The 25908-nt window shown below is 44.5% G+C and overlaps 1 protein-coding gene and 1 long non-coding RNA gene across 2 annotated transcripts in view; one reads left to right on the top strand and one right to left on the bottom strand.

Annotated features, from left to right (window-relative positions):
• Positions 1 to 25908, bottom strand: part of LOC308677644 — a 792073-nt gene that overhangs the window by 598197 nt on the left and 167968 nt on the right. The window lies entirely within an intron of this gene.
• ARF1 (ARF GTPase 1) lies at positions 1754 to 24201 on the top strand. Its single transcript, XM_081344238.1, has 5 exons — positions 1754 to 1995; positions 15693 to 15876; positions 18321 to 18431; positions 21146 to 21270; positions 22580 to 24201. Exons 2-5 carry the CDS (start codon positions 15729 to 15731, stop codon positions 22739 to 22741), a joined length of 546 nt encoding a protein of 181 aa, XP_081200364.1. The 5' UTR covers positions 1754 to 1995; positions 15693 to 15728; the 3' UTR covers positions 22742 to 24201.

Raw genomic sequence — 25908 nt, 5'->3', positions numbered from 1 at the left:
CCAGCTGAGCTATTCAAAATCTTAAAAGAGAGTGCAGTAAAAGTGCTACACTCAATTTGCCAGCAAATTTGGAAAACTCAACAGTGGCCACAGGATTGGAAAAGATCAGTTTACATTCCAATTCCAAAGAAAGGCAGTGCCAAAGAATGTTCAAACTATCGCACCATTGCACTCATTTCTCATGCTAGTAAAGTCATGCTTAAAATCCTACAAGCTAGACTTCAGCAGTATGTGGATCGAGAACTACCAAAAGTACAGGCAGGATTTCGAAGAGGCAGAGGAACTAGAGATCAAATTGCCAACATACGCTGGATCATGGAGAAAGCTAGGGAGTTCCAGAAAAACATCTACTTCTGCTTCATTGACTATGCTAAAGCCTTTGACTGTGTGGATCATAACAAACTGTGGCAAGTTCTTAAAGAGATGGGAGTACCAAACCATCTTATTTGTCTCTTGAGAAACCTATATGCGGGTCAAGAAGCAACAGTGAGAACTGGACACGGAACCGCTGATTGGTTCAAAATTGGGAAAGGAGTCCGGCAAGGCTGTATACTGTCACCCTGCCTATTTAACTTATATGCAGAGCACATCATGAGAAAGGCAGGGCTAGATGAATCAAAAGTTGGAATTAAGATTGCCGGAAGAAATATCAACAACCTAAGATATGCAGATGATACCACTCTAATGGCAGAAAGTGAAGAAGAACTAAAGAGCCTCTTGTTGCGGGTGAAGAAGGAGAGTGCAAAACTTGGGTTGAAACTTAACATTAAGAAAACCAAGATCATGGCATCCGGCCCTCTCAATTCCTGGCAAATAGATGGGGAAGAAATGGAGGTAGTGACAGATTTTATTTTCCTGGGCTCCAAGATCACTGCAGATGGGGACTGTAGCCAAGAAATTAAAAGACGCTTGCTCCTGGGGAGGAAAGCCATGGCAAATCTAGACAGCACACTAAAAAGCAGAGACATCACCCTGTCAACAAAAGTGCGTATAGTCAAGGCTATGGTCTTCCCGGTTGCAATGTATGGCAGTGAAAGTTGGACCATAAGAAAGGCTGAGCGCCAAAGAATTGAGGCCTTTGAACTGTGGTGCTGGAGAAGACTCCTGCGAGTCTCTTGGACTGCAAGGCGATCAAACCGGTCAGTCCTAGAGGAGATCAATCCTGACTGCTCTTTAGAAGGCCAGATCCTGAAGCTAAAACTCAAATACTTTGGCCACCTAATGAGAAGGAAGGACTCACTGGAGAAGAGCCTAATGCTGGGAAAGATTGAGGGCAATAGAAGAAGGGGACGACAGAGAATGAGGTGGCTGGATGGAGTCACTGAAGCAGCAGGCGTGAGCTTAAGTGGACTCCAGAAAATGGTAGAGGACAGGAAGGCCTGGAGGAATGTTGTCCATAGGGTCGCGATGGGTCGGACACGACTTCGCAGCTAACAACAACAAAAGGCGCCGCTCCCCTCCCCCTTCCCCTCCCCCCCCCCCCCGCTGCTGAGGTAGAACGAAGCGCTCCTCTCACGCCCCTCCCCTTCCGCGGAAACCAAGGCGCGAGCCCGACGGGCCCCGCCCCTTTCCCCCCCCCTCTCCAGCGCGCGCTACCCGTTGTTTTTTTTTTCCCCCTTCCCCGTTGAAAAGGGGCACGCGGCTCCTCCCCGGCCGTTTTCTAACGGTCGGCAAGCGGCGCGCGAGAGGAGGAAGGGGAGCGCGCATGCTCCTCGCAAGACTTGGCCACGCCTCCCCGATCCCTGGTCTGCCTTTCCCCCTTTCGGAGAGAGGGGGGGGGAAAGGAGGGATATTAAAAAAAAAAAAAAGACACCCAGCCCGCGGTTCCCGTCGTGCTTTGCGGGGCTCTTGGCACTGACGTGGCCGCCGGGAGCCGCCATCTTGTGCGCAGTGAGGGAGGCGGAAGGCGAAGGCCAGGAGCAGACGAGGCACCCGGCGGGCCCGGAGAGGACGACGACGGAGACCCCGCAGCCAGGCACACCGCAACGTCGCCCGGTAAGCAGCCGAGCCCTCACGAAGACAGGCCTGCTCCGAAGCGACCGTTCTTCTTTCGCCAACCGTCCGCGCTGAGGCGGCCGGGCCTAGCTCGCGGCCGGGCGGGGCAGCCTTCCCCCGACGCCCGCTGATCTCGCGGCCGAGCTGTGGGACTCTTTCCCTCCTCACGCTCTCCTTTAACCTTCCCCGATGCCGCCCTCTTAAGCGGGGGTGCAGCGGGGTACCCCCACTCCCCTCATCCCCAGCCTCCCCCCCCACGAAAAGGGGGCTGTAGTCGGAGGGCGAGAAGGCGGCCCTTGCGCGGGATCCGCTCCTTGTGGGCCTCAGACCTGGGACGGTTGGGCAGGCCGGGGAGGAGGGGAGTCACTCCTAGCGCTTTGGCCTGTCTGAGTAACATCCACAAAACGGGGGAGAAGGCAGGGTGGCCCCCGAGGGTGGAGGGTGGGGTCTGGGGAGGTAGAATTGGGTTTGGGGTGGATGATGGGTTTTGGGGTGGATGATGGGGTTGGGGTGGATGATTGGGTTTGGGATGGATGATGGGGTTTGGAGTGGAAGATGGGTTTGGGGTGGATGATGGGGTTTGGGGAGGAAGAATTGGGTTTGGGGTGGATGATGGGTTTTGGAGTGGATGATGGGTTTGGGGAGGAGGGTAGAATTTGTGGGGGGATAATGGGGATAATGCTTGGGGTGCATGATCAGGTTTGGGGGAGGGCAATGGGGTAGTTTGGGAGTGGTCTTTTTTTCTTTCCTCTGGAATTTGGCCCCAAAGACAAGGGATGGGTGGGGATTTGGGATCCCTTAGTCACTTGCTGGTGACTTCATCGGCAGGACAAACAGTTGCGCAAGGGCAGGCAGTCTCAAGTACATTCTGGTGATAGTGAAGACTCTCTTCCTCTTTATTAGTTGAGGAAATCCGGGTTGACAGGCCAGGACAAGAGTCTTAAATCCATTTGGCCAGGGTGGTGTAAGGAGGCCAGGCCTAGGGCAGGGGGCTGGCCTAGATGATCTCCAGGGTCCCTCCCAGCCCTAAGATTCAGGAGAGAGGGTCAGATGTTAAGCCGTGACAGAAATATCGTACAGCGTCTTAGCTGGGTCTTTCTATGTCCTCCTTAAGCTTGCTAGGCAAACTGAGCCATGAAATGGGGAGGGAGGGAGGAGGAAGAGGTGAGGGAAGGAAAGGAAGAATTAGGAAGGTAGGAGAAAGGGAAGGATGGAACTAAAAAGGGAAGAGAAAAGGAAGAGAAAGGGGCAAGGGAAAGAAAGGAGTGGAAGCTGGTCAGAGGGAGATGCGGCCTAGAAATAAGGAATTCCCTGCCAGAATTGTGGGTGTTCCATCTCTGGAGAGTGGACAACCATTTGACCACGATGGCATAAGTTCTTCTGCCTTGAGCAAAGGGTTGAACTAGATGACCTCCAAGATCCCTTCCAGGCTTATCTCAAAGCTGTTTTCCTGGCCATTCCCATTTTCAGGGTTGTGAACTGGATCTCTAGCTTTGCCACACAGGCAATTACAGTACATCAAAGCATCGAAGCCATCTCAGGACGACATAATTTGTTGCATAAATTTCTTTTTCCTGAAATACTAGGAAATGTCAGACTGGATTGATGTTGCTAGCTTTCTGCTGATCAGCCGGATGCATTCCACTGGAGAAAGTCTTCTTTGGTTAATTTGGTTTTTCTCTCTTTTTTCTTTCTTTCTTTTTTTTTTAGGAAATATGTTAAATAGCTTTTCATGTTGCCAATAACCTGGTAATGACATGTCCTTTGTAAGTACTTGGGATAATGAGAGGGCACTTGCTTTTAAACATTAATTTTTGTATTTTAGAATCAGGTCTTGCAATAAAAACAGTGTCAAGGGAGATGGCATTGCTATTTATTTATTTTTAGTGAATTCTAGTATTTTCTGATTATTAACTTATTTGTCTTTCCATCACGTAGTCCACCAGTCTACCTTAACTTTTGGCTAGCTTAAAGTTTTCATCTTTATCTCTGTGACATGGGAGAACTATAAACAAGAGGCAGCAACTAATGTACATCCAAGAACAAACATCTCAGTTGCTCAGCTTCACTTTTCCCGTCCTTTTCCCCCAGCATAGACTTCCTTGTTGGTTCATTCATCAGGACTTTTGGGAAGTTACTGTCTTACACAGAGTTCTTGCTACTTATATGGTCTTTGTCATCATCTTCACTTTTGAAACATTTGGGGATTTCTTTTACAAAGCTGGCAATCTGATTTGTGTAGCTGTCCTTCAAGAAGGTGTGTAGGGCAGGTATATTTCAATATAATTTATTGCCAGTCATAAGTGAGAAATAAACGATAGTTCAGGTAGTCCTTGATCACAATTGTAACCAAGATTTCCATCACTAAATAAGGTAATGGAAGTGAGTTGTGCCTGATTTTATGATCTCTTTTTTTTTTTTGCTATGATTGTTAAGTCATGGTTGTTAAGCAAATCTGCCATTTCCCCGTTGACTTTGCTTGTCAGAAGCCAGTTGGGAAGGACACATGATGCAACTCTTGTGAATAAATGCTAGTTGCCAGTCACCCAAATCTTGATCACGTGACCATGGGGATGCTGCAACAATCATGTGGGAGGACCAGTCATGAATGACTTTTCAGTGCCATAACTTAGAACAGTTGCTAAACGAATATTTGTCAGTCAATGAGTACCTGCATTATACTACTACTCTACCAGTAGTCCTTGACTTAATAACAGTTTGTTTAGTGACTAAAGTTACAAGGGCACTGGAAAAAGTAACTTGTGATTGTTTTTCACACTTAACGACCATTGCAGCATCTCCATGGTCGCATGATCAAAATTGGGACACTTGGCAACTGGCCTTTATGACAGTTGCAGTGTCCCTGGGTGACATGATCGTCATTTGTGATCTTCTGACAAAGGCAATGGGGGAAGCCAGATTCACTTAACTGTGTTATAGTGTAACAATTGTGGTAAGAAAGATACATAGGGCAAAGCTCACTTTAACAACTGTCATGCTTAGCAATAGAAAACTGGGCTCAATTGTGGTCGTAAGTTGAAGACTACCTGTAATAAATTTGGGGTATGCATTTTGGCACCTTGCAGGTAATTTGGATTGCATCTCCTACAAATTTCAGCTACGGTGAAAATCAAAATATTTGAGGAGCATTTCTTTTTTGCATTTCCCTTTCTTTCTTAATTGCTTCTGATCGGCTGCTTTAGAAGCATCTTGTGAAATGTTCCCCTGATAGCGGATAACATACAGTCTGAACTGCTTGGTCTGATATGTTCAAGGATTTAGTGTGTAATTGTCTGGAACAGACTTGGGGAAATAATTATGTTAATGCAGCTATGGCTGACATTTTTCACAATCTCCATATTCATACGGCATTTCTATCTTCCTTTGAAATTAAATTAGCAAACCATGAACCATCCTATTATCTTGGCTGGGATCACTTCACAGTTGCCGTAATGCATTAGCTGCAATGGGCAACTTCATCAGGAAGGAAGATTCTTCAGCAATGCAATACAAAGGAGTTATTATTGTCTTTAAAGCAGGAGGATAGCTCCAGGTTATTTAAGCAAGCTCTTGCACAGATAGTCATCCACGTATGATTATAGTTGAGCCCAAAATTTCCATTGCTAAGTGAGACAGCTGTTAAAGAGTTTTGCCCCATTTTATGACCTGACTTGCCACAGTTGTTAAGTGAATCATTGCTGTTAAGGTGTTAAATGAATCTGGCTTCCCCATTGCCAGAGTCGCTAAAGGGAACACTTGACCCAGGGACACTGCAACGGTCATAAATATGAAGACAGTTGCCAAGCATCTGAATTTTGACCACAGGACCATGGGGATGCCGCAATGGTTGTAAGTGTGAAAAAAGGTCATAAGTCAGTTTTTTCAGTGTCATCGTAACTTTGAAAGGTCACTCAATGAATTGTTGTAAGTCAAGGACTACTTGTATCCTTTTCACACTGCTAGCTTCAAGCAGGTTGCAGAATTTTGGGTGCTTTGAATCTGGACAGTCTATTACACCTAAGTTGGATCTGTTATCTACACCTACTCCTTTAAACTCTGAACTGTCTGAGTAATGTTTAGTTTTCATCCATCCCCAGGGTGGATAATAATTTTTTTTTAAAAATTGGATTTTTTAAAATTTAAATTGGATGTTTTTTATCAAATTTATTTTAACAAAATGCTTTTGGAGTAAAAAAAAACTAGTTTTCTATTTAAGATACATTAATCATTTAGTTTATTCAGCATGAAATGGAGGTTAGTTATGTAGCATGAGGCTTTATAATCTGAAATATTTACATTTTTGGTAAACTCATTCAATGAATCCAAGCTCTGCAAGCTGAGATAACATGCACTGCCTTGATGCATTCACACAATTTCACAGTAACCGTGAGATAAGTCGTAAAACGAAGTTCAGGAATATTCCTTTATCCCACTGTTTTGCAAATCTACGTACACTGCAAACTGTACGATTGTTTGAAGAGAAATGCATCTGTACCAGGCTCTAAGTGTTTTAGTTAAATGAAAGAATTTGAGTAGTTCTCCAACTGTGTGTGATTGACCTATTAACCTAAAGCCGGTTCTGATATTGCTGTTTTGCTGACCTTCTTATTCTAAATAGGAAACCTTCAAATAATAATGTTAAAGGATGAGTCCTTACATTTAAAGAGCACCTGTCATTTCAGATCCATCCTGGCAGTGCTGTTAGTGGGCATCCACTCACCCGCTGCCCGCCACGTCCCTCACCTTGTGGTGTCACTGCCGCATCACCAGCCGCCCCATTCAAGTCAGAGGGGGAGCCACTGTGGGATAGAAAGGACAGCGGCTCTTTAAAAATTATGATTTAAATCCAACCCACCTTGTCCGTCCCTGTTCCTGCTTCAAATTTAAAATACTTTTCTGCTTTTGAAAGACGGAACAAGGTCTTCTGCCTTCCTGGAGTACAGGTAGTCCATTGTTAACAGCCCTGAAAGTGTAACTCCTTTTCACACTTACGACCCCATAGTCACGTGAACAAATTCAGCTCCTTGGCAACCGGTTCATATTTATGACGGTTGCGGCATCCCAGGTTCACACGATCCCCTTTGTCAACTTCCAACAAGCAAAATCGACAGGCGCGAGATTCACTTAACAACCGTGTTCCTAACTTAACAACTGCAATGGTCCACTTAAATGACTGTGGCAAGAAAGGTCGTAAAGCGGGCAGAACCCACAGAGCAACAGAAATTTTGGGCTCAGCAGTGGTCCTAAAAGTCAAGGACTGCCTAACCTCCGGTGTGGAATGCCCACACTGGGACCGCAGAGCCGGGTCTTAAGGCCCTTCCACAAGACCAGGGGGTGTAGGTGCGAATCTTATCTCAAGGGGCACAATATTCCAGGGAGCGGAAGTCAGAGGAGGTTCTTTTGGACCCCTCCAGCTGGAATTCCAGCTCTTTTGCTGACTAAGATTGAATTAAATCTGGTGGCTGTTACCCCTTGAATCAAGGGCGAGCAAACAGCAGCTGCATCACAGCTGAAAGAAGGAAACTTCAAGGTTAGGCCATCATATCACACACACACACACACTGTATGTGGCAGCAGAATTTCCTGGTTGGGGGGAGCCAAGCAGGTGGAACTTGTTATACCTGTTTTGTACAAATATTACCGCTGCCTCCTTGTTTCTGGCTGAAGTTATTTAATGTGTTGCTTCAGTGCAGGTAGTCCTTGACTTCATTTAGTGACCTTTCAAAGTTACAAGCACACCAGGAAAAAAGCGAGCTGTCATTTTTCACACTTAAAACGGTTGCAGCATACCCGTGGTGGCGCGATTCAAAATTCGGACCGACTCATATTTATGGTGGTTGCACTGTCCTGACACCTTGTGATCCCCTTTTGCGACCTTCTGACAGGTAAAGTCAATGGAGAAGCCGGAATCACTTAACAACAACCCTGTGACAAAGTTACGTAACTGCAGTGATCCACTTAACAGCTGTGGTCGTAAGTTGAGGACTACCTGTACTTCACTATCCTGGTCAGCCAGTTTCCCATATGACTCTGCCTAGGTGTTAAAAATCTCCCTCTTCTGCTCCTTATTGAGGTGAGCAGCCTCAGATTTGTGGAATTTTATGAATTTTTTCCATTTAAAAATAAGACTGAAAACTGTTTTTAACAATTCGGATTTTGGGTTATGAATTTGCGAGGGGTGCGCAGTGCTTCAAATCGTGTTTGGAAGAGATACTTGGAAGTCACAACTTCCGTGCGGCGTCCACTGACAGCTTGTTAAAGCAGCTACACCTTTTTCCTCATCTCATGGGAACCTTTGGCTTGGTTAATTTTGCAGATCTATATTTTATAGTTTCCCGGCAGGTCTGATTAAAAGACCAAAAGTTGCTTCTGAGCATATGGAAGCATCCACTTGACACGTGCTGCAACTTTTAAAGCCAAATGTATCCCTTTTCTCAAGTTTTATGGCAGACAGTTGAGCGTAAGAAAGACAGTTGCAGATCTGTGTGACATGAGAACTCCTGCAAATCACTGCCTTACCTTAAAATTTGGAGCACTGTTTAGTGTGTATTAGACCAGGGGTGTCAAACTCAATTTCATTGAGGGCCGCATCAGCATTGCGGTTGCCCTGGGGGGGGGTGGCTGTGGCCTGCTGGGTGGGCGTGGCCAGCTCTACATCGTTCGCATCAAGGGTGCCTATGGGGTCCTGGGCAGGAGTGGGAGAGATCTGAGGGTCTCTGGCAGAAGGAGGGTCTCTGGGCCAAGGCAGTGGGGGCCGTTCCCTCACTGTTGCCAGGATGGCTTCGTGGGCCGCATGAAACCACTTCACGGGCCGGATCCGGGCCCCAGGCCTTGTGTTTGACATGTCTGTATTAGATGTATATATTTATAAGTTGCTTTGTCCAGCTCAACATCAGTGCATAAGTGGAAAATCATGTAAAAAAAGCCTTAAGGTAGATTTCGCAGGGGTGGTGGTGGTGGGAATAGGTACTATATTAACAAACTTTCACAAGGAAGCTTAAGTGTCTTCTTAGGCTACTGATAAAATATGAATGTATAATTAGGTTTCCATGAATCTCACCTGGAACAAAATGAAAATGTAAGTGCAGCTTTTGTTCCAGCCCTTTTTATCACTGGCAGGCAAGGGAATCTAGTACACTTCCGATTATAACAGTTACTTTTTGGATTATTCATCAGTTTTCTTGCTGAGTGCTAAAAACCTAATTTTAATTTAATGGAGAACTAGGAAATGCCACTTACTGCTGTTTTCATTTGCCTTTTACTATCCACGGTATCTTCATCGATGTATTGTGGTTGATATGCTCACTCTAAAACTTTGTGTTTTAATTTTTAATATTTTAATTTTAATGATTGTTTTTACCGCTATTTTTATATTACTTGTATGGTTCCCAGAGTCACTTCGGGAGATGGTGGCTATACAAATTAAATAAATAACATGCTGCTATTTTCTTTTCCTCTAATTTTTAACCGTTCTAATGTGTACAAAAAACTTTAGATTGTACGTGCTGAGCCAATTAATGAGTAATGTAGCTTAATATAGTAATTTAAAACTGGAAAAAAATGTTCATGTAAAGCAGTATTGCTTTGCTTATCTAGGACTCTCTTATTAGATTTTATTATAGGCACAGATATTTAAAAAAAACTAGGGAATTTGTTTTCTGCAAATACTGCAGAATATTTGTTTGAGACTGCCTGGTGTCAAATGTATCATTGCAAATAGTAAAAAAAAAGGGTTCACAATATTTGGCTAAATCTTGCAATCTACTGTACAGGTAGTCCTCAACTTACAATCACAATTGAACCCAAAATTTATGCTCCTAAGTGAGACATTTGTTAAGTAAGTTTCGCCTCATTTTATGACCTGTCTTGTCACGTTTGTTAAGTGAATCATTGCAGTTAACTTAGTAACACAGTTAAGTGAATCTGGCTTCCCCATTCACTTTACCGTCATAAACCAGTTGAACAAGCATCTGAATTTTCATTATGTTGCCATGGAGATGCTGCAATGGCCTTAAGTGAAACATGGTTATAAGTCACTTTTTTTCCAGTGTTGTTATAACTTTGAGCAGTCACTAAACAAACTGTTGTTAAGTCGAGGACTCCCTGTATCAGAATACAAATGCAGTACTAAAGGGTTAGCTATCAAAAGTACCGCATCATGTTTTAAGACTAATTTAGATACTAAGCTAGTCACGAAGATAAAGTGGTCTAAGAACCATAGGGTCAGAAGGGACCTTCGAGATCATGTAGTCCAACCCAATCCCAAGGCAGGAATTCTCGTGCCATCTCGGGCACACGGTTGTCTAATCCTGTCTTGGAATTAAACACCCACAATTCCACGTGGCGAGTGGTTCCACGCCATGTTGTAGTCCTCCGTTGTTTGTTCCTTTTCCTATATTATCCGGTAAGGCAGACATGTCAAACACAAGGCCCGGGGGCCAGATCCGGCCCGCGAAGTGGTTTCATGTGGCCCGCGAAGCCATCCTGGAAACAGTGAGGGAACGGCCCCCACTGCCTTGGCCCCAGCCCAGAGACCCTCCTTCTGCCAGAGACCCCCAGATCTGTCCCACTCCTGCCCAGGCCCCCATAGGCACCCTTGATGCGAAGGATGTAGAGCTGGCCACGCCCACCCAGCAGGCCATACGCACTCTGACCACACCCACCCAGTAGGCCACGCCCACCCGCCCCCTTGAGGGCAACCGCAGTGCTGATGCGGCCCTCCATGAAATTGAGTTTGACACCCCTGCGGTAAGGGATACCTGGGTGGGAGGATTTTCGAACTGGAAGCTCAAAGCCACCCAACCTCCAAGTTAGAAAAGCAAGTGGCTGTGCTCCACAAATGGAGTGCAAGTAGTCCCCGCCTTAGGACTACAACTGAGCCCAAAATTCCTGTTGCTTAAGCAAGACATTCTTGAACGAGCATTTCCCCATTTTATAACCTTGCCAGAGTTGTTAAGTGAATCACTGAAATCGCGAAGTTAGTCACACGGTTGTTCAGTGGATCTGGCTCCCCCCATTGACTTTGCTGGTCAGAAGGTTTGCAAAAGGGGCTCTCCTGACCCCAGGACACTGCGACCGTCGTCATCAATACGAGTCAGTTGCGAAGCGATTGGAGTTTGATCACGTGACCATGGGGACGCTGCACCAGCCGTGTGAAAAACGGTCTGTCACTTTGAACAATCACTAAACAAGTGGTTGTTAAGTCGAGGACTACCTGTAGTTGCCAAGACAAATGAGTGAAGGACTGGAAAGAAAATTGGCTTTTCTCCGCAGATGTTCTGGTTCTGAAATGAAGGCTTCTTCCACGGGTTGAACTAAATCTCTCCCTGTTCCGAATGTAAGGCTACTTTCGGCTGAGAAAATGTTTGTGTGCAGCGGAGGCCTTATTTCCATTGATCCTTCTCTCTCCTGTGCTGCACTTTCATATCTCCACCTACCAGAGATATTTTTGTACAAGGTCTGCTGGATAGGAAAGAACACTGGTTCTATTAAAACCCACACCAATCTGTATTCTATTCATTGCGGTAGTGGAAAACAACAACAACAACCCACACCCGGGGTTTTTAATACAATGCTGGCTGAGGAATTCTGGGAGTTGAAGTCCACAAGTCATAAAAGGGCCAAGTTTGAAGACCCCCTGCTCTATGGCCATCTGAAAGTACGTTTTCTGTCATCTCAGGAATTGAGTAGGCTGTAGTGGTTTTGCCTGAGTAGTTCAGTTCCCTTCTCTGTGGGAGTGCCAGCCCTGTGGAACCAGCTCCCCCATGAGCTTCGAATGGCCCCGGATCTCCAGTCCTTTCGCCGCGGCCTCAAAACACTCCTTTTCCACCTGGCTGACCTGGACTGACAGGGATTTTAATTATGTTTTTAATTTTTTAACTCTAATTTTTAATTTATTTTAATTTTAATTTATTGTACAGAGGCTTTTAATTTTATCTTAACATCTGTATTTATTGTATGTTATTGTTGTTAGCCGCCCTGAGTCCTTCGGGAGATAGGGCGGCATATAAGTCCCAAAAATAAATAAATAAATAAATAAATAAATAAATAAATAAATAAATAAATAAATAAATAAATAAATAAATAAATAAATAAAATCTCTATGAAAGTACAACTCAGCCTGTGAAACCTGAGGGAGCTCTTCTGGGTATAGATAGCATGGGATACTGATCCCCGGGTCAAAGTTGGTCCAGAGTGTGGCAGCTGTTGGCTGGGTTGAGCACCTGACTGCCTTGATTCCAAGCAATAAACCGGCACGCTGGCTACCCACTAACTAGTGGACGAGCTTTCCAAGGCCTTAATGATTGGCAAATAAAATCCAAGGCAGTGCATGCATCCTGAGTTAAATTTAATAAACCGTTTTATATCCTGAAAACATGGCTTATCCCAGCTGGACCGTGTGAGGGTCTGTAACAGCATGGAGCTCAAAAGCCAGAGCTGTAGAAGAGAAAAAAGAGTAAAATAATGTGATCCTCAGCGCTCTCTGAGCTTGGTGGTTTCCTTGCAGACATTTCGTGACCCAACTTGGGAACATCATCAGTGCTGGAAGGGAGGAGGAGGAGGAGAACTGTGGGGTCCTTGGTGCTCTCTGAGCTTGGGGGTTTTATTATTTATTTATTATTTATTAATTTTATTTGTATACCGCCCTTCTCCTGAAGGACTCAGGGCGGTGAAAAGGGCAGTACTTGTTGAAAGACAAAATACAAAAATACAAAAATTAAAAGAGAATTAAACAGAATGCCCACAACTCTTACAATTAGTTAAAACACATTAAAATAGGTTAAAACACATTAATTAATTTCTTGCAGACATTACCACATTGGGTAACATCATCAGTGCTAGAAGGGAGTGGGGTTCTAGCTTCTAGCACTGGTGATGCTTCCTAGCTGGGGTGCTAAAACGTCTGCAAGAAAAGCATCGAGGCTCCCCCAGTTCAATCCTGAACTGCAAAGATTTTCCTCTAATAATGGCTCCTTCAAAAGGGCAGGGGATGGTTAACCTGAGACGTTTCTGCTCTTGGAACAAAAGAGTTTAAGACATCTGGCTTAGTCGTGGTTTGAGGACGGTCCCTGATGGGTTTTGAAAGAATATTGAGGGGAAAGGTCTGGTGTGACTCTGGCTGGCGGTGGGGCCAGATTCTGGAAATAGCGGTTAAATTGAGCTCCACCCAAAAGGGAAGTGTATTTCCCCCCCCCCCCCCGAGCGCCCCAGCTTAGGGGGTCTGGCAGGGAAGGGAAGGAAATAGCAGGCTGTGTTATAGCAGGGAAGCACTTACGCCTTTTCAGAAGTTGTTCCTCAAATGACTCCCTTGGAAATTAACACTGTAATGACAGGGCATGCTAAGTACTGAGTTAAATATATTTCTGTAGACCTAATTATAATAGCATAAATACTATTTGTGCTTGCAAAAATTATCCTGGCTAAATATTGCAGCTGCCCAGTTATAAACACTGGGGAATTGCTCCTCACAGCTCAGGTGAAAACTTTCTTGATAGTTGGTATCTTTCTTCCTGAATAAAATACCCATTTACATCTGTGAGATGGCCTGTTCCCAGGTAATGACGATTTGTATTCTCGAATCACCTTGCTAATATTTCACTGCCCTTCTAAAAGTTGGAAAGAGCGTAGAAATGTTGTCATGTGCAGTTAAGTTTCAAACCACAAGATGGGCAGCATATAAATTTAATAAATGAAATAAAAATAAATGTTCTGCAGGCAGCCATTAAACCATTCGTTTAATGACTGGAGTTACAACAGCACTGAGAAAAGTGAACTATGACTATTTTTCACACTCAAATCATTGCAACAATCCCAGGGTCACCTAATCAAAATGCAGACACTTGGCAACTGACTCATATTTATGACTGTTGTAGTGTTCCAGAGTCATGCAGTTCCCTTTTGTGACTTTCTGACAAGCTAAGTTAATGGGGAAGCCAGGTTACTAACTTAACTACAGTGGTTCATTTAAGAACTGTACCAAGAAAGGTTGTAAAATGAGGCGAAAAATTCACTTAACAGTTGTTCATTTAGCAACAGAAATCATGGCCTCCCTTGTGGCCGTAAGTCAAGGCTTGCCTGTATTAAAACTACAGTAATATGCTTCTCTGAGGAACTGGCTGCCTTTTTCTCTGCCAAGTTTGACTAGTAGAAACTGGTTAACTATAACTCAGTTATTATGATGTCCAGAGAATGCCAGCAGCTTTGTTAGCTCAGCATCTATTGATGCTTGGATTCTAGAATTGTGAATAGCCTTCTTTGAGAGAATCGTGCTGGTCAGACTGGATTCTGCCAACTACTCTGTTTCAGAGAGTTTTGGAAAATGCACGCATAGTATGATAGATTATTTTCATTAAGGAAAATTTCACGTAGTTATCTGGTTCATTCTACTGTTAACAATATTCCTGGCATAGTTTGTTGTAATTAAATGTGATTTAGTGTTGAATAGCATTATGCCACAATCGGTGGTTTGTCCTAGCTATTATTTTTCTCATTTAGGGAAGAGGAAAAATGCGTTTAATCTTGAAATTTTATGCTCCTGTTTCTGTGTTGAAGGCCTCCCTCCCTTATGTTTGTAGATATATTTATAAATAAAAAAGGTAAAGGTTCCCCCGCACATGCGTGCTCGTCATTTCCGACTCTAGGGGACGGTGCTCATCTCCGTTTCAAAGCCGAAGAGCCAGCGCTTGTCCGAGGACGTCTCCGTGGTCATGTGGCCGGCATGACTAGATGCCAAAGGCGCACGGAACGCTGTTACCTTCCCACCGGAGTGGTCCCTATTTTTCTACTTGCATTTTTATGTGCTTTCGAACTGCTAGGTTGGCAGAAGCTGGGACGAGTAACAGGCGCTCTCACTCTGTTACGCACCAAACTAAATAAACATAAATAAACATAGTCAATAAACCTCAAGTGACCTGTTCTGTCTTTTAGGAGTAACATGGTTTCCACACTGTATCTTTCAACGTCCTTACGTATTTTGATCATTTTATTGTAGTTTCATAGAACATGTAATCTTGTTGCAATAACTGTGTATTTGAGCAAACTGCCCTTCTCCCACTAAAACTTTATTATCCTATTATGGCAATACCTCTGTTGCTGTCTTTGTTTATACGTGGCAATTTAATCTGCACAAATACTGCCTCCTTAGCTGCTGTTTGCCTGCTCAACTTGAGTTTTGAACCTCTGTTTTCACAAATTTGACTACATGCAGTCCTCGACATATGACCACAATTACCCCCCAAATTCCCATTGCTAAGCGAGATAGTTAAGTGAGTTTTGCCCCATTTTACCTTTGTTGTTAAGTGAATCACTGCAATTGTTAGTAACAGAGTTGTTAAGTGAATCTGGCTTCCTCATTGACTTTGCTTGTCAAAATGTTGCAAAAGGGGACCCCGGGGACGCTGTGACTGTCGTAAATACACGCCAAACTTCCAAATTTTGATCATGTGACCTTGGGGATGCTACACTGGTCATAAGTGTGAAAAACAGTCATAAGTTGCTTTTTTCAGTGCCATTGTAGCTTTGAGTGGTCACTAAATGAATGGTTGTAAGTCAAATGTTTGCATGAGTGTACGAATGTTTACATGAGAAATAAATCCCCGTCGGCTCACGAGGACCATTAATGTATACTTTGGGGGCTATGCTAGCTAGCATCATGATATTTAACCGCGCTAATAGTCTCGAATCCTTTCATCTTCCAGATTTTCTTGGCCAGTGGTTGAACAACATCCTGAAACATGGGAAATATTTTTGCCAACCTTTTCAAAGGCCTCTTTGGCAAAAAAGAAATGCGTATTCTTATGGTCGGACTGGATGCTGCAGGAAAAACTACTATATTGTATAAGCTTAAACTCGGTGAAATAGTAACTACCATCCCTACTATAGGTAAGAATGCAAGCATTCATAATTGCAACTAAATCTGGGTTTAAAGTAAAATTAAAATAAAATTTGCACTGTATCACAACTCTGGGTAAAAAGGCAAAATTAGCCTGCACAGGCCGCTCAGGCATAGTAACCAGTATTGTGCTGCTTCAGTTAACTCGATTCAATCAATCAATCTGCGCTGCATTTTGGAATTCCTTGAACTAAAGGAAAGTGCTTGTGGACATACTGCATGCAGGTGGTCCTCGACTTATGGCCACAATTGAGCCCGAAATTTCTGTTGCTAAGTGAGACATTTGTTAAATGGGTTTTGCCCCATTTTACGACCTTTCCTTCCACATTTGTTAAGTGAATCACTTAATCATGTTAAGTTAGTCATGCGGTTGTTAAGTGAATCTTGTTTCCCATTGACTTTGCCTGTCCACAAAAGGGGATCGCATAACCCCAGGACTACAACCGTCATAAGTATGAGTCAGTTGCCAAACATCCGAATTTTGATCACGTGACCACAAAGATTCTACAATGGCTGTAAGTGTGAAAAATGGCCGTAAGTCACTTTTTTCAGTGCCGTTGTAACTTCAAATGGTTACTAAATGAAATGTAAGTCAAGGACTATCTGTATTGGTTTTCAAGTGTGTAAGATAAATAGCATACTATTAAAACCTTTCTGTTTAGTTTTCGCAGTATCACTGTTGAAGTTTAACTATAAAATCTATCCTAGTTTTTGAAAGGCAAGTCTGAGGTTGAGGATTCCTGAGTGAAAATACAGCAGATTTAATATTTTCTGAAAGCATTTACTCTTTAAACAGCCTTCATTTAATTAATTGCATTTGAAACTTTCAAGAGATAAACCGCTAAAAAAAAGTATGAACATTATGTTGATAATTAGCTTCCTGTATGGCATATTTTATGTACAGTAAATTTAAAATCTAGCCACTCACTTCTTCGACCAGAGAGGCTAACAAGCTTTTCCTGTTTCCAGAAAGCCAGTTTGATGTGGTAGTGAAGGTGCTAGTCTAGAAACTAGGAGACAGTGAGTTCTAGTTGCACCTTAGGCTTTGTGTCAGTCAGCAGGAGACTTGAGTTCTAGTCCTGCCTTAGGCACAAAAGCCAGCTAGGTGACTTTGGATCAGTCCCTCCCCCTCAGCTCAATCCACCTCACAGGGTTGTTGTGAGAAAAATTGGAGGAGGAAAGAGCATTAGGTATGTTCACCGCCTTGAGTTTTCCCCTGCATATATCCATAAAAGCGGAGATAGAAAAAGGAACATCATCAGTGGCACAGCTTACCTCCTGCAGCCTTAGGTGCACCGTCCTTGTGGGTTTGTGCATTTGCTTATTTTGAACATTTATGTAGCCACCCACCTTTCAAACAACTCTGGATGGTGTCCAGTCAAAACTTAAAAGATGCATAAATCATTTTAATACTTTGAAACTCAACCCATTAAAACATTTTTTTAAAAAAAACCCTGACCCCAATCAGTTCTAATGTGTGATCACCTAATCTGCCAAAAGCTTGGGAGAAAGATGGAGGTTTTGAGCACCCAGTTTAGCTGGGATGGTCTGAAGATTCCTGCCATGGACAAGGACTGGGAGACCTCCAAGGTACCCTCTGATCTTGGAGCTGCGTGATATTTCTATATATTTTCTTCTGTTTAGTTGTGTCCAATTCTCAGAAATTGTCTGGATGACTCCCTGCAATTTCCTTGGCAAGTTTTTCTTCAGAAGTGATTTGCCATTGTTTCCTTTAGAGGGCTGAGAGAGAGTGGCTGGCCCAAGGTCACCCAGCGGCTTTCCTGCCTAAGGCGGGACTAGAACTCCCAGTCTCCTGGTGATTGGCCCAAAGTCACCCAGGTCGCTTTGTGCTTAGGTAGGACTTGTGTCACCTGATGCCTTAACCATTACAACAAAACTGGCTCTCAGCTTTTTAATACCACTTTGTAAAACATACACGGGGAGGGAAAGCTTAGGGTTTTTTTCCCCTTATAATAGAGTGACTCTTGGTTATAAAATTGTTTCGGCTGGCTGGAAGACCACATGTGACTGATGTCTTCTTAAATGGGTAAACCTAAGCCTTGGTGGAGCAGTGGGCTGGTGCCTCCCTAAGTAACACCAGCTGCCTGCCATTAGTGCAGGTTCGAGTCCCACCAGGCTCAAGGTTGACTCAGCCTTCCATCCTTCCGAGGTAGGTAAAATGAGGACCCAGATTGTTGGGGGCAATTAAGCTGACTTTGTAATAATGCCGCTTGGGGGGGCCCAAAAGCCCTAATAAGCAGGCATATACATAGAACGAAGGCTACTGCTAAGCACATTGATTTGTGCTTCTTAGATTGTAAGCCACCCTGAGTCTTCGGAGAAGGGTGGGATATAAATGGGATTAAAATAATAATAATAAAAAAAACCTTCCTCCTGTTAACCAACACATTCTCTCTCGCTTATTACCGTTTAGGTTTCAATGTAGAAACAGTAGAATACAAGAATATTAGCTTCACGGTGTGGGATGTTGGCGGACAGGATAAGATCAGACCACTCTGGCGCCATTATTTCCAAAATACACAAGGTGAGCTGTTGGCGGTATGTCCGGTTTAATGATAAGAAGGACGAGGGGGGGGACAGGATAGCAGTCTTTCAACATCTCAGGGTTTGCCACAAAGTAGAGGGAGTCAAGCTATTATCCAAAAAAAGGAAAAAAAACAATAGGTAGGACAAGAAGCAAAGGATGGAAACTAGTCAAGGAGAGAAGCAACCTAGAACTAAGGAGAAACTTCCTGACAGTTAGAACAATTAACCAGTGGAACTACCTGCCTCCAGAAGCTGTGAATGCTCCAACACTGGAAGTCTTTTAAGAAGAGAATGGACAGCCCTTTGTCCGAAATGACATAGGGTCAGTAGAAGACCTCCAAGGTCCCTTCCAGCTTTGTTATTCTGTTGTTCAGTTTGCCAACTTTAAAAATGGTGGGCTTCAACTTCCGTAATTCCCCACCCGTCTCGAAGTTGACAAAGTTAAGGAACACCGCAGCTCTGCTTTGCTGTTTGGAGCCAGCTATTCCATCCCCAAAGTTGCCAAGTTAAATGGGTCAAAGACTTCGGCTGGGTGGCTGCCAGGTTCAGTTAAAATATAAATGTGGATTAAGGAAATACGTGATTTAGCATAAAACCGCCAAAAACATGAGCCCTCAGAGCAGGGGAAAGACTAATCCACAATTCTGCCTTTGCCATGATCTCAAACGATCCTTTGTGCCTGGCACACTGGCAGCCTTTGCTTAATCTGGTTTACCTCTTCCGAATATGAAACACTGATCTTTTGCTTAAATCAAATAAAGAGACTTGTTTATTTAGGGTTAAGAATGGCAGATTAAATGCAGCGTTACTGTTGTGTAGAAGTGTTTGTGTTTCAGCTTCTCATCTGTGTATGATTGGTCGTTTATGCAAAATATATATATATATATATATCCGGTTGGTAGTTTTATTTCTTCCTTTCTCTTCCCCTCCCTTCTCTTTGTTCCTCTCTCCCTCTCCTCTTACTTTCTCTCCCTCCTTCCCTCCCACTGTCCTCTCCTCCTTCCTCTCCCTTCTCTTTCCTTCCCTTCTTTGTTCTTTCTCCCATCTTTCTTCCTCTCCTCTCTCTCTATCTCTCCTTCCTTCCCTCTCTCCTTCTGTCTCTTCCTCTCTTTGTTTCTCTGTCTCATCTTTCTCCTCCCTCCCTCTTTCTTTGTTTCTCTCCCCCTCCCTCCCACCTTCTCCCTCCCTTCCTTTCTGCCCCTTCCCTCTCCTATGTTCCCTCCTCCCTTCTTTCCTTCCTTCTCTCTCTCTCCCTCTCTCTTTCCTGTGGTCACACAAAGCCCCTTTCACGGTGACCTTTCAATCTCTACCAGCAGGTTAGCCACATAAAGCATGTTGCTGATAGAAAATTGAGCAGTGATGTGGGATGAATGCAAACGGGGGTGGGTGGGAGGTGGAACCTGCTGTTTTCTCCTGCATTGTGAAACTGTGTTTACACAAATTGTGGTTCTAAATTGCTTTGTGCACAACCCCCTTACCCAGAATCTCTCTATTGATTTGTTTGTCCAGTTTGGGCACCGCCCAACTTTTGAGGGCTGATAGTTCATTCACAACATTTTATCACTTCCTCTTTGTCCAGTTTCCAGGTTTGTCTTAAACAAAAAAAATCCTGTTTCTCCTTCTGTACAGTGTATTCGCTTTCCAAAATCTGCAGTTCTCTCGCGTGACACTGATATTACAGCATGTTAGGTTGTTTTTTTGAAGCTGGCTAAGAAGATCGCTCTCTGCAGTGTGGTTCACTTGAAACAGTAAATTACACCCTTGCAAAGTTTACTGCTTTTACTCTCTTGTGCTTTGAAACCCAGTAATCAAAGAAAATTGGATTAAGGTACATGTTGATTGTGGACACTATTTACGAATATCCAGAAGTCAATTTCGTATTGTTTGAAGCCTAATGTGGCAGGCTGTTTCTCTCCCTGTGTATGTATATCTATTCAAGACTTAGATTAACAATTTTTCCCTCTGAAGGTATCCCCACCCCACCCCCCAATGGTTAGTTTTGAACCAAACACCCTAAATTGTTGTTTCTCAACCGTGGCTATTTCAAGATGTGTGGACTTCTGTCTGAATTCTCCATCCAGCATTCTGGCTGAGGGATTCTGGGAGTTGAAGTCCAGGCCTACTTTATACAGGTGGTGCTGGTTGACTTGTGTGATTCAACAGCACTGAAAAAAGTGATTTAATTTCCCCCCCACACACCCTTAACAACCGTTGCAGCATCCCCATGGTCACCTGAAGAAAATTGACATGTTTGGCAACTGACTCCTGTTTATGACGGTCGCAGTGCCCTGGGGTCACGTCTTTCCCCCCCCCTCCCCTTTGGTGAACCTCTGACAAGCAAAGTCAGCGGGCAAGTCGGATTCACCGAACAACTTAACTTGAACAACTGCAGTGGTTCATTTTACAACTATGGCAAGAAAAGTTGTAAAATGGGGCGATGGAAACGTGGAGCTCAATCGTGGCAGTTAAGTCAGGAATGTCTGTACTGCAGATGAATGGACTTCAACTCCCAGAATTCCCTAACCATCCAAGTCACGCAACCTTTTCCTTTTTCTCCTCCTCCCCCAAACCCCCCCCCCCAAAAAAAATCTGGGGATTGAACTCCACGTGCCTTAAAGAGGCCACGGTTGAGGAACACAGTTCTAGACGGCTGTTTGCTGGAATCCCTGCCACCACCACCACCTCTTAACACCTGCTGCTTCTTCTTTTCAGGCTTGATCTTTGTGGTCGATAGCAACGACAGGGAGCGCGTCAACGAAGCCAGAGAAGAGCTGATGAGGATGTTGGCAGAAGATGAGCTGAGGGATGCTGTCCTCTTAGTGTTTGCGAACAAACAGGTAGGTGGGAATAGATCACCTCGAGGAAACCAGTCGTCCTATTTGCAGAATTAGGAACGTCTGATTTAATGAGGAGAAGGGCCAGGTGGGGACATGATAGCAGCCTTCCAATATCTCAGGGGCTGCCCCAAAGAAGAGGGAGCCAAGCTATTCTCCAAAGCACCTGAAGGCAGGACAAGAAGCAACGGATGGAAACTCAATCACGGAGAGAAGCAACCAGGAACGGAGGAGAAACTTCTTGATAGTTAGAACAATTAATCGGTGGAACCACCTGCCTCCAGAAGCGGTGAATGCTCCAACACTGGGAGTTTTTAAGAAGAGACTGGACAGCCATTTGCCTGAAACGGTATGGGGTTTCCTGCCTGAGCAGGCGGGTTGGACTAGATGACCTCCAAGGTCCCTTCCAACTCAAATATCCTCCTACTCTGAATCCTCCTGTTAGTTGTCTGGTTTTAGGAATCTCCCTGGCCACTTGTTCTGTGATGATGAAAAAGAAAACAGGCATTGCTCAAAGCTTCAGCCATATTGAAAAATATTTCATAGAGATTTTTACCTAAGGGAGAATCACATTTTGAGAGATTTTCCCTCTGTTGATCACATTACCCGCAACTGTCATAAATATGAGTCAGTTGCTTAGGGGGCTGATGTTTTTTTTTGGGGGGGGGGATCACGTGGCCTTAAAGATTTGCAACTGCTGTAAGAGAAAAACAGTCACAAGTGACTTTTTTCATTGCCATTGTAACTTCAGACGGTCACTAAACAAATGGTCTGAAGTTGAGGACTACCTGTATTCCCAGGCGATGCCCTGCTGGCATTAAATATCAGGAAATCTTGATTATAGAGTATGGGCAGTCCTCGCCTTACAGCAGTTCATTTAGTGCTTAAACTTACAACGGTATTGAAAAAAGTGATGTACCCGTTTTTTCATAGTTAACGACCGTCGGAGCCTCCTCGGGGGTCACATAATCAAAATTCAGGCACTTGGCAACTGACTCGTATTTATGACAATTGTAGTGTCCCGGGGTCACCTTTTGCAGTCTTCTGACAAGCAAAGTCAGTGGGGAAGGTCTTAAAATGGAGCAAAAACTCGTTTTAAACACACGTCTCGCTTAGCCACATAAAGTTTGGGCTCGGTTGTCGTCGTGAGTCGAGGACGATTTTTTTCCAAGGCCAAAAAAAAAAAAACCACCCTAAGATTGTGAAATGTGGTTCTTTCCTCTGTGATGGGATATATATATATATATTTTTGAAACAAAACAAAACAAAAAAAAAACCCGCCTTTCCTAAATCCAGTTGCTTCCCTTTCCAGGACCTGCCCAACGCCATGAATGCCGCGGAAATCACAGACAAACTAGGATTGCATTCTCTCCGCCACAGAAACTGGTACATCCAGGCCACCTGCGCCACCAGCGGGGACGGCCTCTATGAAGGACTGGACTGGTTGTCCAATCAGCTCCGAAACCAGAAATGAAGCCCTTGAGTTATTCCTCTCTTCTCCTCCACCCCTCTTCCTCTCCCTCCCCCTGCCTCCCCCTCCCTCGCTTTACTCTAATGTGGCAAACCATGCTACTACTTTGTAGTATCGAGTGCCGGAAAACTCTTTTCATCATCTCTTCTCGTCCACAGGATTGTCCTTCACCACGCTGTACATGTGGCAAAACCAGGCCCCAAAGGAAAAACCCACAAGTTTTAGCTTTTTTTTTTAAAAAAAAAAATTCTTATTTAATGTAAATAGTTCTTGTTTTTTTTCCCCACGAGGCAGTTTCTGGTACTCCTATGCAATATTATTCGGATTTTTTTTAAAAACGATAAAGGTTAAAAAGATAGAAAAACAACCCAACAACTTTGAGGGGATTCAAGGGGGGGGGGGAAAGTTTGCCAGGAATCTGGTTTTGTTTGCTTGTGTGTGCGCGTGTGTGTGTGGACTAGATCCCTCTCGGCTTGCAGATCTGGTCTGAGGCCTGATTTCCGCAGCCGTGTTTTTAAGCCTGGGGACGAGTTTCTTTTTAGAAGGTGGGGGTGGGTGGGAAGGCGGGACTTGAACCCGGGACCCTTTGCAGTTTCTGCAACGACATGAAGAATGCCAGCAGTTCCCCTTGTTCAAGATCAGAAAGTTACCTTGACCTTTTTGTGATTGGAGCTGGGTGGGAGACTTAGAGCAAAGTCAGCAGAGGTTTGCAGATTAATAAGAAATTGGGACACACACACACACACACACACACACACACACGTACCCTTTTAACTGCCCCTTAAGATTTCGATTTAAAAAAAAAATATTCCCCCCCCTCCAACCTGTCAGTGCCATCTTCATCTTCCTCTCTGTCTCCGCGAGGCGCAGCTCCTTCAAAAATCCTTGTCCTTCTCCAGCCTAGAATTATTTCCAAAGTCGGTCCTCTTGCACAAACGTCACAACAGCAGCCCCAACTCAGCAAGTACTGTACTTAAATAACAAACGTCACACAAGCTTTCCATTGTTACGTCCGGGAAAGCAGGGGGGGGGAAGGATGATCGAAAACACGAAGAGTTCGGTAATCGGGCATCTTCCAATCTCAAGACGTGTCTAGATTCCATTTTCGGAAGGCGAGAAACGCCCTTTTTACATCCCTCAACGCTGCAAGGTTTGAGATTTGCCATCCCAGATTTCAACTTCCTTTTGTTTAGCTTTTTTTTTCTTTCGTATTTTGATAATTAAAAAAAAGAAAAAAAAATATACCGCCGAAAAACCTGGAGCTGTTTGCGACTCGAGAAAAACACGATCAGAACTGGTTTGTTTGGTGTGGACAAGGGGAAAAAAAAGACACACAACCAGCCCCCTTTTCTTGTTTGCTTCCAATACAGTAATCGACTGTTTTGTATACTTGTTTTTCAGTTATCATTTCAACAAACGAGCACTGTAATTAAAGCTATTAGAATAAAAATCTCTTAACTATTCTCTGGGGTGTGTAAGGCTTGGCTTGTTCTCTCTCGTGCGCGGATCCCGACATCGAGTAGCCACATTCGTGTTTGCTAATTGTTCCGCTAGTGGAGGAGGTTTTTAGGAAGAGATTGGACAGCCATCTGTCTGAAATGGTATAGGACAGGGGTCCACAGCCTATGGTCCACAGCCCGGTACCGGGCCTTGGCCTATTGGCCACCGGGCTGCAAGAATAGCTGGCAAAATCACCACCACCACCACACACACACACTTGAGGTAGTGCTGCCGCCGTGCATGCACATGTGCGGGCTGCGTGCCCATTTCCCTGTTTCTTCTGGGCTGCCAAGCTGGAAAGGTTGGGGGCTCTGGTATAGGGTCTCCTGCTTGAGCAGGGGTGGACTAGAAGACCTCCAGGGTCCCATCCAACTGTTATTTTATGATTACCCTCAAGCTGTCCCATTTGTTCTCTCATAGGGATGTTGGAGGACAGCCACGCCATTGACACGTTAATAAGAGAGAAGAGATCTACGTGTCCTAGTTGGTTACCATTTAAGGCTGCATTGCCAGGGATGGAATCAAGATCAAGTGAGGCATTAATAATTTATAATTCCTTGATAAGGCCACACTTGGAAAACTGCGTCCAGTTTTGGTGGCCACGGTATTAAAAAAAAAAGATGTTGAGAAAAAAAAAGTGCAGAGAAGAGCAACAAAGATGATTAGGGGGCTGGAGGCTAAAAATGGAACGGTTGCAGGAATTGGGCAAGCCTAGTTTAACGAAGAGGAGGACGAGGGGGAGACGTGATGGCAGTCTTCCAATGTTTGAGGGGCTGCCCCAAAGCGGGGTGGTGGTCGACCTCTTCTCCAAGGCACTTGGCAGGAAGGCAAGAAGCCGCGGATGGAAACCAAGCAAGGAGGGAACTCGCCGAGCGCTAACGAGAAATTTCCTTTGCAGATAATTCTACCAGTAGAACGACTTGCCTTCAGAAGTGGTGGGTGTTCATTCCCTCACTAGAGGCTTTTAAGGAGAGACCGCGCAGCTGTTTGTCTGAAAATGGTATATAGGGTCTCCTGCTCAAGCAGGGGGTTGGACTAGATGGCCCCCAAGGTCCCTCCCAACCCGATTATTCTGTGTTCTGAATGCTGAGTAAAATGAGAAGAGGCTGAATGTGCTTGCTTCTGATCATTCCCATTGGTTGCAGTGCAAGGTTAGGGTTAATGACTCAACTATAAATCGTCCTGGACTTAAAAACCATAACAGCTTGGAAGTATGGTCATAAATTGAAGCACCCATAAGACCGGAAGTAATTTTCCGGCCTTTTTCTTGGTGCTTAAGGAAACTCATTCCTTTTCCCAAAGACTGGTTAAAAAAATAGGGAATTGCAGTCACACAAGCACAAAAACACCGCGACTGTTCATGGGCACGACCCGACATGCGATCACGTGGCTTAAGGGCGGCAGCCTGAGCATTGTGACCCCTTGGGGTGTTTTTACGCTTGGCTGACGGTTGAAAAACAACCGGTCATTAAGTGAGGACCACCCGTAGCTTCAGCTGTAGAGGAAACGGCCTGGGCCTTTTTCTCCAGGCAAACTTGAGTCTCCTCCAAATATCAGAGAGCATGTGGACTAGAAACTTGGAAGCTGAGGCTGGGTTCCCAGCTTGTCCACGGAAGCTTCCTCTGTAACTGGGCCGGCCCCAGCGTGGTGGGGAAGGGCCAGGCTGCCTC

This window comes from Vipera berus (genome assembly GCF_964194415.1).
Source record: "Vipera berus genome assembly, chromosome: Z".
Lineage (NCBI taxonomy): Eukaryota > Metazoa > Chordata > Lepidosauria > Squamata > Viperidae > Vipera > Vipera berus.
This window is presented reverse-complemented; position numbering and strand designations above follow the sequence as displayed.